This window comes from Gadus chalcogrammus, chromosome 4 (assembly GCF_026213295.1).
Source record: "Gadus chalcogrammus isolate NIFS_2021 chromosome 4, NIFS_Gcha_1.0, whole genome shotgun sequence".
Lineage (NCBI taxonomy): Eukaryota > Metazoa > Chordata > Actinopteri > Gadiformes > Gadidae > Gadus > Gadus chalcogrammus.
In genome coordinates, this window is record NC_079415.1 from 7926126 (window position 1) to 7941125 (window position 15000).

General features: G+C 44.0%; 2 protein-coding genes across 3 annotated transcripts in view; both read right to left on the minus strand.

Moving 5' to 3' along the window:
* plpp1a (phospholipid phosphatase 1a) overlaps window positions 1-8015 on the minus strand; it is a 14179-nt gene extending 6164 nt beyond the window's left edge. Inside the window, exons 1-3 of one of the 2 annotated variants that reach the window (XM_056589579.1) lie at window positions 7559-8015; window positions 2619-2770; window positions 1377-1660 (exon numbers count right to left, since the gene is read on the minus strand). In XM_056589579.1, the coding sequence (XP_056445554.1) occupies window positions 1377-1660; window positions 2619-2770; window positions 7559-7616 (494 nt within the window). In that variant the 5' untranslated portion in view covers window positions 7617-8015. Of the gene's footprint in view, window positions 1-1376; window positions 1661-2618; window positions 2771-4718; window positions 4874-7558 lie in introns of both variants that reach the window. The other variant, XM_056589578.1, reaches the window with a different exon arrangement.
* A 1640-nt stretch (window positions 8016-9655) lies between these two features.
* Window positions 9656-15000, minus strand: part of csgalnact1a (chondroitin sulfate N-acetylgalactosaminyltransferase 1a) — a 22682-nt gene continuing 17337 nt past the window's right edge. The window contains exons 5-8 of the mRNA XM_056589170.1: window positions 14537-14715; window positions 13861-13955; window positions 13510-13591; window positions 9656-12391 (exon numbers count right to left, since the gene is read on the minus strand). Coding sequence (XP_056445145.1) covers window positions 12093-12391; window positions 13510-13591; window positions 13861-13955; window positions 14537-14715 — 655 coding nt within the window. The 3' untranslated portion in view covers window positions 9656-12092. The remainder of the gene's footprint in view (window positions 12392-13509; window positions 13592-13860; window positions 13956-14536; window positions 14716-15000) is intronic.

Here is a 15000-nt window from a genome sequence, read left to right on the forward strand (position 1 = left end):
TATGTGCCTTGTATCATGGCTTATGTTTCCATATGTGTGACCATAATCCTATGGGCTTTCATACCAAGCGACCAGGCCCCCAATATCAGCAGACAAGGGCCAAAAAACATCACATGTCTGGGGGTGTAGGATCGTCTTATCAGTGAGGGTGCTTGACCCCCAGCTGAAAGGCTCTGGCTTCAATTCCTCCATGTCTGCAGTCACACAGTCTGCCTTTGGGCGCCCTACAGCCGGGTCTCCCCCCCCAACTGCTACCCGCTCATTACTGCAACGAAAGGCCAGTCTCATATTCACAGTGAGCGGCTTTGGATAAAAGCCTCTGCTCAAGGACTGGTAGTAAATAACAGGTTGACTTGGATACGGCTCGGTCACCATGGGGATAATGGAATGATTGTGTTAAATTGGGAGGACTAAACAGCGGAGGGCGGGAAGGGACCAGAGGATCTGGCCAACAGAGGGGGCGTGCCCTGCCCGGGACGCATGAAACCCGTTTGGCATACACTTACTCATTACTAACTATGAGATTTGCTGCTATTTCTGTCCCTGTCTATTACGCAGTGGGCCAAGGGAAAAACAACGGATGTAATTGTCGAATGACCTATAATGGATGGATGAACCACGCAACCGTTCTAATTTAATAACAGATTTGTTTTTGTGGTTTTAACTTCTGTTAAAAGTGTACAAACTGTAACCGCAGCCACCAATGTTATGGCCATCTTTTAAATGTGTATTAAGTTGAACAATGGATTGGAGAGTTTCTGGGAGGTGGTTCCCCCACCCCTGTCTCTATGCATGTTTGTCATAAAGGTCTTTGTTTAAATGTTAATGGAAGGGGATATCCTCTGCAACCGTTCTGCTCTGGGCTGATAAAGCAAAGAGAATTAGAGGGGGGAAACTGGGAAACTAGTCATCGTCATCGTCATCTTTGTTTTTTGTTGGTAGTTTTATGTGACATTTAACTTAATTAACTTTTATAACGGTCTGTTTGACTTGAAGCCGTGCCCCTGTCCATATTACAAAATGTTGTTGGTTGGGTAAAAGAAAAGATTTTGCTGAATATGTGAAGCGAACATTGATTATAGACAGCTAGGGAGTGAAATAATAGTTTCCAACTACCCCTCATGTATCAGCTACGTTCACGTGTTTAGCACTGCTGGCCAAACCTCTGATATCTTTTAAGGCAAGACATGGGTGTTATTTTAACAAATACAACAAAAAAAAAGATTCTAAAATAAATGGCCTACCCTAGCCTTAAAGGGCCTTGTTCCCCAAGCAGCCATATCGGTTGAGTTCCATATGCTAGCTAGTGTTTAGAACCAAAATGGCTACTTGCTGAGAAAGATTAATAGCACTTTGATGAGTCAAGCAATATTTACCTGCCCTCGTTGCTCAGCCTGGTGTTTCCGCTGCAGCTGAAGTTCTCAATATAACCCCCCACTGTGCAGTTGATCTGGGTCCAATCGGGTTTGCACACATCCAGGAAGTGTGGCCTGAGGCGACCAATAGAATACTTGGCTATGTCCGTCAGTGATTGGCTCATCGCCGCGCCAAAGAGGAAGGTTCCGATAGCTTTGTAAACAGCCACTAGGAAGCTTTTGCTGAAGGGTGAACTGGGCTTGCTGCGGTTCAGGTGAACCGTGAGCCACTCTCCTATGAGCATCTGGGAGGGATGGAAGGGATAGGGGGAGATATGTTGGCATACAGCATTTCAAGTTCATTCACAAGAATTGTCATCACTACATTGAAAAGTATGTCATACATGGAAGTGGAGACTACTATCCTCTAATATCAAAACCATATTTCATATTTATATTTTATCAATTTTTTATTTATAAAAGGTTGAGGTGAGGGTTTTTATTATTATAGTAATTATTATTGGATGAAGACACAAATAAAGGAAAGAGAATAATGTCCACTTAAAAATATATCGGTCTTTTGCTGATCTGCCTCAAGGAATTTTGGGCACGTGTCTGGTGAAGTGACGGTATCAATGTATGAAATCGAACTCTACTGTAATGAAGGATACAGATAACAGGACTAACTACGACTTTTCAGAAGAAAAGCAGTTGTTTTTGTTTCCACTTGAATGGAGCTAGGGAAGCAGTGCTTTAACGTATAGTGTATATTGGAGACATAATTGGTTTCAGTGCCTTGCAAAAGAGACATAGCAACTATTTTTTCCGGCCGAATTTACAATCAGTAAAATGTTGTGTACGATTAGAGGAGTGAGTGTTATAATTAGTAGTGAGAATAATTACTTAAGTCTGTCTTGAAAAGGAAATGTTAAGGGTAAAGGACTGATTATGGTTCCACGTCGACGCCACGCAAGTGGTTTACGGACCCTTTCCGTCCTTACGGAAACCGCAAGGGCCTAAAAATAGTACCCTTTTCCGTCGGGGCGACGCAGCCATAAGGGGCTGTGATTGGTCCGCTAACGAAAAACCTACTCAGAACCCAAAACAGGTTCACGACGGCGTCGAAGCGTCTGCGTGGTCCTTGCGTTTGCGTTGACGACGTGGAACCATAATCCGCCCTTAAGGGTTACGTGCAGCACCCATAAAGACAACAACAACATGAAACGCACAGGTGTAAGCAGCCAGGACGAGTGATGCACTTACAGTGAGCGCCAAGACGGGGATCATAACGCCCCCTAACAACTGATAGGTAATGGTGTCGTCTTTATAGGGGTACCTGATCGAATCATCGCTACAGAAAAAACCCCTGCGGAAAGGAGTGTGCCGGATATTGAGTATCGCAAACGGGAGTCCGGCTAGCAGGAGAAGTAACGAGAGAGAGGGGGAGAGATGGGGGGAGGAGAGAGAGGGAGGGAGGGGAAGAGAGGAAAGACAAAAAACAAAACAGAACGGGTTATAAGAGTGACACAACACCCACGCACGCACCCACGCCCCCCCCCCCCCCAAAGGAGCTCTGTTTAAACGACTGTCGGAGAGAGAGCAGCGGAGGCAGATGGAGATACTGAGGCCCAGGCTGTAGCTCTACTGTGTTGAAGAACGAGGCGGGAATGGATCTATGTTTGTGTGAGTTGGCCGATTTACGGGCTTGCCCTTGTTTTGTCCATTGTTTTGCTAGAACGATGTGTTGATGGTAGAATAACTAAAGGAGAAAAACATAGAATCACCCCAGCCTTGCCCTTAAGAAAGGTGAACATTTGTAGGAATCATTTAAACTTTCAGCAGTTATTTCATTGGAATATTTGTTGGATAATAGATGGGTTAAGGGTTATGGATTAGTGGTTTGTTATGGCTTTGCTCAGGCCAACATGCAAGTGAAGAGAGAAGGTTAGAAGAACGAGAACATATAGTAAAAAATATATCCCTCTTTCTTCATTGCTCTAACGTTCTCCTAATCGTTCCTCGTTGGAGCTTTAAGGTCACACACTCAAAGTCATGCTAGTCATGCTGCAAAAGACGGATGGACAGATCGCTCTCACAGAATACACTGATGACTTCATGCAGTCCTCTGTTGCTCAGAATCAGCCCCAGGGAGATGAGCCGGCTGTCTCTTCCGATCACAAAGGGTTTCTCTTCCGGTCTATCACTGTTAACGTCTATCAGTGGGGGGCCGATGACGCCTGCAGTGGCTATCGAGACGGGTTGTTTCTTTAAACATTAAATCACAGGCACACTTAGTGACGTAAGGACATGTGGTACACACATGCTCTCTCTCTCTCTCTCTCTCTCTCTCTCTCTCTCTCTCTCTCTCTCTCTCTCTCTCTCTCTCTCTCTCTCTCTCTCTCTCTCTCTCTCTCTCTCTCTCTCTCTCTCTCTCTCTCTGCGACAATCACTCCTCACAGGTTATTAACAGCACCCCCCTGGCCGTTAAGATGACGCTGGTTGCGTGAGTGATGCCCATTTGTGTTTGTCTATGTGCAAATAAGGATAGAGAGTCTGGTGTGAAAACGGGCCCGAAGCAGAAGGATCGTTTCTTAATGCAAAACACTTGGGATACAATCTTACTTGAGTCAGTCAAGTTCCCACCCTAGGTTTCGACACAAAAGTCTCGCAACCTTTTTTTTTGTTTTAAGTGGACATTGTTCTCAGCACTATTGGTTTCATATGGTTGTGTATGCAACCACAGGGCTCCTGAGTAGTGCCCTGAAAACCCCCAACCTCAGAGGCAGACAAAGACGACTAGCGCTGTTTAAGAGCCACGTTGGACCTCCGGCGCAGTGCACGGCGGACCGGGCTTATCCGGAAGAAAAAAGAAAGATCAGATCCAGGTACACCTCCAATGGTTTTACCGAGCCGTCAAAGGGAGTCAGGGAGGAATATTCTGTTCACAGGAGCGTTCACAGGAGCGTTCACAGGAGCTTTAAAGGTGACATATTGTACCCCCAGGTGTGAGTGTGAGTGTGATAGACGTATGAGAGATAGAGGAGCAACGTTTGCTACAGTCCAGCACACATCTAGGTGGACACACCCACTTGTTATGTCTGAAGAGGCAGATTTTCAAAACGGCTTGTAACGGCTAATCGCACTCACAGCTGGTGGTATAATATGACACCTTTGAGACCTTATCCCAATTCTACCCCTTACCACTTCCCCTTACCCCTCCCCCTTGTTTTGATAAGGGGGAGAGGTAAGGGGAAGGGGTAAGGGGTAGAAATGGGATTGGGCCCAAGTCTCCTTCTGCACCACCTTTGGACTGTGGGTATTGTTTCAAAGTGGGTGGCTCGGGGTGAGTGGATCTTTACTTACAGAGACAACGGGCAGGGTGAATCCCACTGTGTACAGCACTGTGGAGGTGATGGTGCTGTCGTGGAAAGGGTAGCGGATGCTGTCGTCTTGACAGAAAAAGCCCCTCTGGTAGGGGCGGACCTTACCGAGTTTAAGGATGGCTAGGGGTAAGCCTCCTGCGTAGGGGTGTTGGGGGAGGGGGTGAGGGGGGAGTGGGAGGAAGAGAAAGGAGGAGCTCAGAGGTCGGGAGTCATCGTCAAGAGTAAGTCATCAAGCTCATAGAGAGAGAGAGAGAGAGAGAGAGAGAGAGAGAGAGAGAGAGAGAGAGAGAGAGAGAGAGAGAGAGAGAGAGAGAGAGAGAGAGAGAGAGAGAGAGAGAGAGAGAGAGAGAGAGAGAGAGAGAGAGAGAGAGAGAGGGGGAGGGAGGGAGGGAGAGGGAAGGAGAGGGAAGGAGAGAGAGAGAGAGAGAGAGAGAGAGAGGGAGGGAGGGAGGGAGGGAGGGAGGGAGGGAGGGAGGGAGGGAGAGAGAGAGGGAGGGAGAGACAGAGAGAGAAAGACAGAGTGTGAGAGAGAGGGAGAGCGAGAGCGAGTGGGAGAGGGAGAGAGAGATGGATGGACGGATGGCTGGAGTGTGGACGAATCGAATAGCTCAAAGGGCGGCAATGAGCTGAAAACTAATGAGAGGCCTGATCCTTTTTAACAGTGATCCAATGTGTTTTCGTACAAAAACACTCTTTGGTGGACAAAGCTATGGATAAGAAGGTTATGACGTTTGTAAAATTCATATTAATACATATTTGATCAGACATTTCAACATTTTCAAGAAGTCGGATGAAACTTAACCTTAACCCAGCCTATAAAAAACCCTGCCTAACCCTTACCCTGCCTATAAAGAATCTGTCTTACCCTGTAAGGGCCTGCCTTCCTGACCCTGACCCTACAAACACACGTAAAGTCAAGAGACAATGCTAATGGGTCTGAGTGTTCAACGTTTCAGCCGAGGATTGCAGCCTTTTCTCTGCTCTTGTTATGAGCTTAGATAGAGAGCTCATTTGTTTTCATAAGCAAGCAAGCATTATACACTAAGAGAAGAAGGATTTCGCTCAGTTCCAACAGTTAGTGCCTCGGCAATGCTGTGTGTGCGAGAATTTCCATACCTCCGCCCAGCATGCATGCCTACATGTACACTAACACACATACAAATGCACACACACACACACACACACACACACAGATTTGCATTCATTCTCACATACAAACATAGGTCTCGTCTGTCTCCCTGGCAGGCATCCATCGCTTGAAACACAGAAACGGTTCATATCAGCTGGAGTCAAAAACTTGTTGTGAAACTTGTCGAACGCCTACCCGGGCCAGCCACTAAACGTTGGCGAATGAAAATACTTTATTCCGATCTCAACAACAACAAATGACTGCGCAGCTGCGAGTGGTATCAACATAATTCAAAATGTGTCTTTGTAAAATGGGCTATGGGGCAATAAGCTTCAGTAGGGGGGTACTAATCCAGCCTTACACACGCGCACACACACACACACACACACACACACACACACACACACACACACACACACACACACACACACACACACACACACACACACACACACACACACACACACACACACACACACACACACACACACACACACACACACACACACCATGGAAGCAACTGTGCTACTACACACAGTCACCTGACGTGCCCCATTCTGGAAATACTGCTTTCTTCAGACCAGGCGCACAGCCGCCGCGCTGTGTCTCACAATCTGAGAGAATCAATATCCATGGAGACATTGACTGAAAGTATTGATGTTCGAATTCCATCAGAAGATTACGTGCAGCGCATTGGACTGACAGTGATAAGGCACTGATAGTAAAGCCAGGACCTCCTCTTAGCTACTGGTAGTGACCTGGAAATGATGTGGAATTATTTATTTACTTGCTTATAGCTGCGGCTAATTGAAGCTTAAACTATATATATATATATATATATATATATATATATATATATATATATATATAGTTTAACGCTTTCAGCTATGGCTTGAATATATACATATATATATATATTTATTCAAGCCCAAGCTGAAAGCATTAAACTAGTTGTAACACTAATCAATAAGTGGAAGACAGTGGGTCCCTGGAGATTCAGTAAGTCTCTGCAGGGGGAAAGCTGCCTGTGGATGAGTCAGTACATATCACGATATAATCATATAATCTGATTTCATCGGTTCTAAACTGCCCTGTGGCATTTAAGCCTGTGAGACAACGGACTGTGCATCTGGTCAACGGACAACAAATAGGTATGAAATGTAGGCCTAAGGATGTATATTTATTTTAAATACTGGGTGAAAATAACATCTCTGAGCTTTATGTTCATTATGCATAAAAGGATATAGGCCTATATAAAATGATACAGATCTCAGGTGTATTTTAGTAGGTGTATTTAGTTTAACTGTAATAATTAACGTGAAGGCATTCCTTATGTTGTCAATGAAAGCATGCAGCATACGTCACTCCTATTATAACACAATTACTATATGACCTATTATAATATTACCACGAACATGTCAGAACTGATAACATAGAACGAAGACAATAGCTCCAAGCATTTCCTATTCGTCCTTTAGAAGCTACACATTGTTGACAATAAACCCTTCAGGAACATTATGTGAGTAAACACACGCCATGCTTTAAGCTACAACCACTCCCTTTGCGTCTGGGCGTCAAGAAAACAAAACAAAACACACAAGCGCACACACACTCACGCACACAAACACACAAGCGCACACAAATCATATCAAAGAAGGCACACAGTATCCCGCCGATGTTGGTATACACACCTAGTATGAGACACGCGATGTCCAGCAGAATAAACGCGATTCCCTTGGCCTCGAACATGTTGTCTGAGGATGATCTATACCCAATCCTCCTTGGTCCGTCGCTGTCCTGTCTGTCAGTGGGCGCGTTCAACAACGAAACGGACGAATAGTAATAACGCCTAGGTTACAAAACCAGATATAACAACGCATTCCAGTTGCTCAAGTGTTGCTCCAACATGTAGATAGAAGGATTAAAAATGTTGTCACTGCCGATGCTGATATGGCATGTTATGCGGAAGAACTTGAAAATGTCGAATTAGGAGCCACACAATAATTTGGACCGACACCTGTCGTGTGCGGAAGGACGCATTGGATTTCGACCGGCAAGAAAGCAAGCATCTGAAGTCGTTAACGGCCGGACGGGACTGTGTCATAAGCCCACATCGCTCCTGCCCGAGGTCCCGTATGCAAAAAAAGGCGGAGTTAAGGGTGCGGCCTGGGCGGAGTTTTCGTGACCAGTCACGGGCCGTAGTGAATCCCCGTAGTCTCAGGACCTCAATCCTAGGACCGCACTTCTACTTCTAGTTTTTTGGGGGCTTGGTTTGTTGTTGCATTTTCATAGGATGGCGTTGTAAATTACTCGAAGATAAATGTCTACATCAATAAATTGCACATTTTAGATGGTAAAATGGTTAAGATTAGGGTTTTGGTTAGGGTAAGTATTTTTACATCTGATTGAGTTTAGGTTAGCTTTATGTTGTGTTTAATAACGTTTTCCTGAATTATTCTTGAGTTACTCATGAGATCCATTCGCCGTCCAAGGAAAAGGTAGTGCGTGTCCCGATAGGCCTCCACGAAGGAATAGGGTCCTGGAACTGCCGTCCTGGAACTGCCGTCCTGAAACCGCAGCCTCCTGTGTGGCAGGGACAAGTCACCCTGAACGGGAGCTGAGGCCTGAAACACTATAGTTCTGCTTTACTTGAAATTCAAATGTTTCCGTAGCGGACGACTTTGGCGTACTGAACAATTGCTTCGTTACATGTTATTTGGATTTATCCCCATTATTAAACAGAATGGTTGTTCCACTCGCTGCAAATGAGTTGTCTCAAATGCAAATACAGACCATTTGTATTTTATTGTTTGAAGTATTCTACGTAACACTGCCCAACAGTCATAACAAAATAAATTCCTAAACTGAACAGGAAACTTTGTTCGTAAATATCCTCACACATTCATAACACAAATAGTCAGGGTTGAGGAAGGTTAAGGTCAGAGATGCCCTACAAGAAGGGCGTTATTGATTCAGGCCTACATTTTCCTTATGACTGTATTGGTGATGTCCTACTTTCTAATTGCATGCTTCATTTTGTGTCACTGGTGTTAAAATCCTAGTCGAAGGGTTCTAAATCTTTCTGAACAATCCTAAAACTGAACACAGATTTTCCTGAATTAGAAAGAAATGAGGAGGCAAGGCATTTTTCTCTTATTTTCCGCACGATGATGCCATCTAGCGGCGAATCGATGTATATATATTTATTAACAGGCCTATTCTAGCTGACTGTATTCTTATATTATTTTCAGGATGTTGTCTGATGGATATAATTAAAACAAAAGTACAGTTACATTAAAGTCACTATTACAGGCTGCTATATTAGACTCTATAATAATTTTATGAAATTGTGCTTCATATCAACCATTGGCTGTTTTGGCTAACATTAATCTTCCATGTTTTTATTTCACTACATTGCATTATACCTCACCTTGATAACACTTTGATACCTTTTACCCAAAATTGTGTGTGTGTGTGTGTGTGTGTGTGTGTGTGTGTGTGTGTGTGTGTGTGTGTGTGTGTGTGTGTGTGTGTGTGTGTGTGTGTGTGTGTGTGTGTGAGAATTATTTGTGAAAAATAAAACATATTTAACCAGGGTAACATTCAGGCTTGCATTTAACATAATTTATATATATATATATATTTTTTGATTAATGCTCTTTATGTATATATATATATATATATATATATATATATATATATATATATATATATATATATATATATATATATATATATATATATATATATATATATATATATATATATATATACATAAAGAGCATTAATCAAAAAGAAAAAATTCTCCTAACTAATTTGCAGACAGAAATAGACCTTAAGTCAACCATGTTAAAGGGAACCTATCTTACCCAGCTTATGTGAGTTTGTCTTTTTTTGACATCATAAGTTGAGTGGGAGGGTCCACCCAGGTGTATGGTTAACCGGTCAGGGGTTAGGGCTATATTTGGTCATCTTCATGAGGAATTTAGTGACTGGTAGACTGGAGTTGATGGCTCATTCCAACCGTGTCTCTCACACAACTGGTGGACACCCCTATTTGTGATGTCACAAATGGATAGTAAGGATCATTTGAATAAATTGGGGCCAAAGAAATCCATGATTTGGAGTCATGAGCAAGTGGAATTTTTCTGTTAAAAAAAGTATTTCATATTGAGAAGAGATTATACTTTCAGACAATTTCAAACATTTAAATAACATTCATGTTTTGTTTTGCTTACACTTCAATATTCAATTATATGTGTGTACTGGGACCTGCTGTTTGCATTTCAAGAAAAACACACGTATAAATTAGAAGAAAAGGGGCATGTAGCAATGAAAAGAAAATAATTATGAATAAAATAAAAAATATCGTTAAGGAAGTTTTACAACGTCAGTCCACTAGATGGCACCATTGACCCATCCAATAAGAAGACGACAAAAAATATCAGCATTTTCGTCATAGAAGGCACTTAACGACTCTGACTTCATTCTCTGTATAACTTCCAGAGCTAGTTTTTTCATGAGATTTTTTCCAAAGACCTCACTACAGGGAGGGTTTTTGTCCGTCCTTCCTGCTCATTCATTGCCACGAGTATACAGTTACAGCCAAAACTGCTTCTTCTATCCGCCCATTTCCCACCGATGGGACAGCAGTAAAACAGACCAAGATCAAGTTTCGCTTGAACGAAACTCCCACGTTGTTCGTTACTCCAGTTGTCGAGATGAATGCGATTTTTTTTGCCCAAAAGTTTCACACATAATATAGCACCTCACTGTTAGCTCTGGTATAACCGCGTTTACAAGGCGTTCACATCTCACCACGTAACGTCTTGAGTGGGGTCCTCCAAATGTGAGTTATAGGCGAGAGAGAGGGCGTGACTTCCTGTCATGCAAGAGCGGAAGCAATATCTGTTCCAGTTACACGGGTTTAACGGAGAACGACCAGAGAGAGGGCGGGACTTCCTATAGAGGGATATCAGTCTCTGTAACATGTTTAAAAAACCCTCTGAATTCATCCTCCTTGTCTTTGTTGTTGTTCTTGTCATGTTCTTATTCTTCTCGCTCGGGGGAATGTTAACTGGTGTACACAGCTAAAATAGACTGGGAGACTGGTGTACACACAGCTCATAGTTAGTAGGCGACCAGGGACTGCTCAACGGCGACCACAGGTCACATGAGGCAAGATGCGGGGACATTGCGTGGCAGCGGACCGAGATAACGCTTCCCTTCACGGCCCTCTCTCAAGGCTGGTTTATGCTCGGTTACGTAAGCGTAAGCGCAAGCGCAAGAGGCCCTTGCGCGCCCTTGCGCCCCCCTTGCGCGACTTCTCACGTCTTGCGTGCGTCGGGCGATTTTTCTAGACTTGCGTCATTTTTTACGTAAGCTTTTACGCGAGCCGCCCAGCCTGCAAGGCTGTGATTGGTTTGCTGGTCTGGTTACCACTTCCTGTCTGGAGTATCACCCGGCAGGCTCATATACAAAAGCATTAACCTGAAGTGAAGTTAACTTTGCTGCCAACACATTATTTTAAAATGTAGAGAGATATGCACATTTATACAACCCCAATGATCAACAACTTCATCACCCCTGTTCCTCTGTCTGTTGCCATCATTCACTGTGTATGGGGAGAACACGATCTGGCACATAAACAAACCAACGACTCCCACAGACAAAGACGTCATTCTCGAGGTCGTCTTCAACGAAAAACTTTCCTCCACATATTACTCCACCTACTGTTCTGGCGGTAAATTGCTTGGCAACACGCGCAACACGCGCAACCTAAAAGGGAGCATGAATTGCTTTGAGTAAATTTTGCGCAACAACGTAACACCAACGCTGAAGCATGCAGCCGCCTTCAGTCTCTCAGCCTACGCGTGCCTTAAAGTAGTCATGACAGCGCAAAGGGGCATCCTCCTTAATGGATTCCCGACGTTAAGGCTCAATTATGGTTCCACGTCGACGCAACGCCAACACATGACAACACAGACGCTTCGACGCAGTCGTGAACCGGTTTTGGTTCTGCGTCGGGTTTAAGTGAGCGGAACCAATCCCAGCCCTTGCTGCTGCGTGCCTCGACGCAAGGCTAACATTTCTGGGATGCGCAGGTCAGGCCCTTGCGGTGGACGCAAGGAGGGTCCCGCAAGGAGGGTCCGCAAGGACGTGATGGCTCCGTAACCCCCCCCCCCCCCCCCTGCGTTGCTTCAACGTGGAACCATGATCAGTCCTTTAGGCTTTGGTCTTCTTTTGGGGCTTTGCGGCGGGCTTCTGCTGCCGGAGGTGGGCCTGGATCTCCTGCCTGAAGAGCAGCATGCCCAGCTGGCCGTGCGAGGCCTCGTTCATGGCCTTGGTCTGCATGCACATGCGGTACTGGTCCGGGCGTAGCTCGTCTGCGCAGTGCTTCTCGTGCCACAGGTGGAACAGCCCCCTGGAGGGAGCCCGCACCACCAGCAGGTTGCTATGGAGATACTTCCTGTAGAGGTGGACGTCCTCGCCGCCCCAGCCTTTGATGTCCACGTCGAAGCCCCCTAGAGGAGGGAAGGAGGGGAAGGGGTGGGGTGTTGGGGAGGGGCAGGGGGGAAACCGTTGTTAAGGACACAACTGCATCGCTAAGTAAGAGGCACAAGTCGATGGCCTTATTATTTATTTGAAACAAGGTAGGTTAAGGGAAGTTGGTTTTATTTGTATTATTATTTACTAACTGACTTTATAACAATTATCAAAATCATCATCATCATCAACGTCATCATTATCATTATTATTAACTAACCTACTTTATTCTAAAACGTATATAAACTATTTTAATACTTTACAACAAGGACACATTAATGAACCATCGTTGGCAATGATGAATTCAGTAATAAGCATTATTATAAGCATAAACATTATTACACAGCATTAGCATAGGGGTGAGGGTAACAACTGACTACTGTCCATTGTGTCGTTGCTACACCAAGAACGAGTTGTGATTGATTTAGCTCATCATCATGATTAAAATACAGGATATTCGTCCCATTCTTTTCTCAAACTGACGTGGGTCAAAATATACCATCATGGCCTACAGGTGTGTGAAACAGTTATCCCACAGTAGGCATTATGATTGGAAGGCATGTTTATGAGCAGGGAACACAGTGATTATTATTGTACATGTTTAAACGTGCCGCCTTACAGTGAAGCATTCTTTCCCTCCTTTAATTTTAATTTCTTTGTTCCTGTTGTCCTGCGTGTCGGAGACGGCTGAACATGTTATGATATGTTTTGAACTTGGTTTAGGTTAAGAGAAAGGTTCTAGAATACCATCAACAGAATTATAATAAGATAAAAAAAAAACACTATTCTTTTTATATTTGTGTTCTCCAACCAGAAAAGTTTTTTGTAAAGCTATGCACGAATTTAATCTCGGGCAGGGATTTAGTTGGCGCAAATACCATCATTAGCTCCGCCATGATGAAAGCACATTCTGGAACTTTCTGACCCAGTTGAACTCATTCGCTTATTTTCTCAGAAAAATAAAGCTAAGTGGGCCTCTTTGTTAAAACACAGAAAGACAATTATACAAACAAAGCAAAATAACATGTTTTTACGCATAAATATAAAACCAATGATAGTCGTCTAATGAGTGTGTTTGTGTGTGACCTGTACCTACCTATGTTTACAAAGTCCGATCTGTATTGGCAGGTCATGCCGTAACCAAAATCCCTCCAAAACCCTGTGTCCTTCTTAATCACCTACGAAAGGAAGAAGGAGTTGGTGGTAAATTCACAAAAATGATCTAGCTAACATACACAAACCCACAATCTACTCAACAGAAGCACGTAGGGTATTTTTTTTTCTCTGCCACTGATAAGGAAACAGGGCACAGTAAATATTTATATCCCACCCAGAATTGAAAGCAACAACTCTCTGCCCAGGGTTTTTTTCCATTAGTGGTTGGCAGTTGTCGGCCCTTGTTTAATGTAAAGAGAAACATCAAATAGTTTGTATTAAACTGCATTACCAGCTGTTGCTGCACTGGTGGGATGTGGTCGGGGCCTCCGTAGATAAGTGTGGGGTTGTACTGGCTGAAGAGCACAGGGTAGAACACCCTTTTACCTGGAAGAAACTATGTGTTAGACATCTGAACATCGCTGTGGTATGTGTGCTGTGGGGTTGTCTGACTGTGTATCACACCGTGGTTCGTGTCTGCTTGCGTGTATTTGTTCTGTGATTTGTTTTTTTGTTTTTTGTCCGATGTAGACTATATGCATAGGCCTACTACTTGGAATCTTTCTTGTTTTCGTTTCTTTTTTTTCATAGTTTTGGTAGTGTTGGTAGAGTTGAAAGCGTGTTGAGTAAGTGTTGGTAGAGTGTGGTAAGGGTGATGTTAGGGTGTTGGTAGAGGGTTGGTAGAGTGTGGGTAGAGTGTTGGTAGAGCGTTGGTAGAGTGCTTTTAGAGTGTTGGTAGAGTGTTGGTTTAGCGATTATAGTGTGTCTGTAGCGTGCTGGTAGGTTGTTAGTAGCGTGTTGTTTCATGTTGGTAGAGTGTTGTTTGGCACAGTGTTGGTAGTATGTTGGTGCAGCGTCTATAGCGTGTCGGTTGCGTGTTGGTAGAATGTTGTTGTAGCGTTTATTGTGTGTCGGTTGAGTGTTGGTACAGTGTCGGTGTGTGTCGGTAGCGTGAGGGCGAGGTTCACCAGGTAGGGTGTTGAGTCGGCAGGTGGTGAGGAAGTCAGCGTTGAAGTAGATGTCCACGTCGCAGAAGAAGAGCAGAACGTTGCCTCCCTCCCAGGCTCGGGCCCCCAGGTCCAGACCCCGGCCCCGGGAAAACTCCTCATCCAGCTGGATCAGAGTGTAGTTCTTAAAATTTTCCTCCCTATAATATAAAAAAAATGTTGGGACGCCATGATTTTGACAAAGTGTAGGGAAAGAGTGGGCCAGTCGATTAAAAGATAGACGTATTCATGAATTGTTCTGAACATGTTTTTTTAAACATGCTTGTAGTGAGGAATATGCTGTTCTTCAGTTCATTGTAGACATTTGTTCTGCCTGACCTACATCCGGACAAATCCAGATCAGTTTTTAGCACCTGCTCTCATTCTCTCCTCTCCCTCAATATATCCTCAAAATAAAAATAAATTGTTGTCAAATTAGAAAAGCG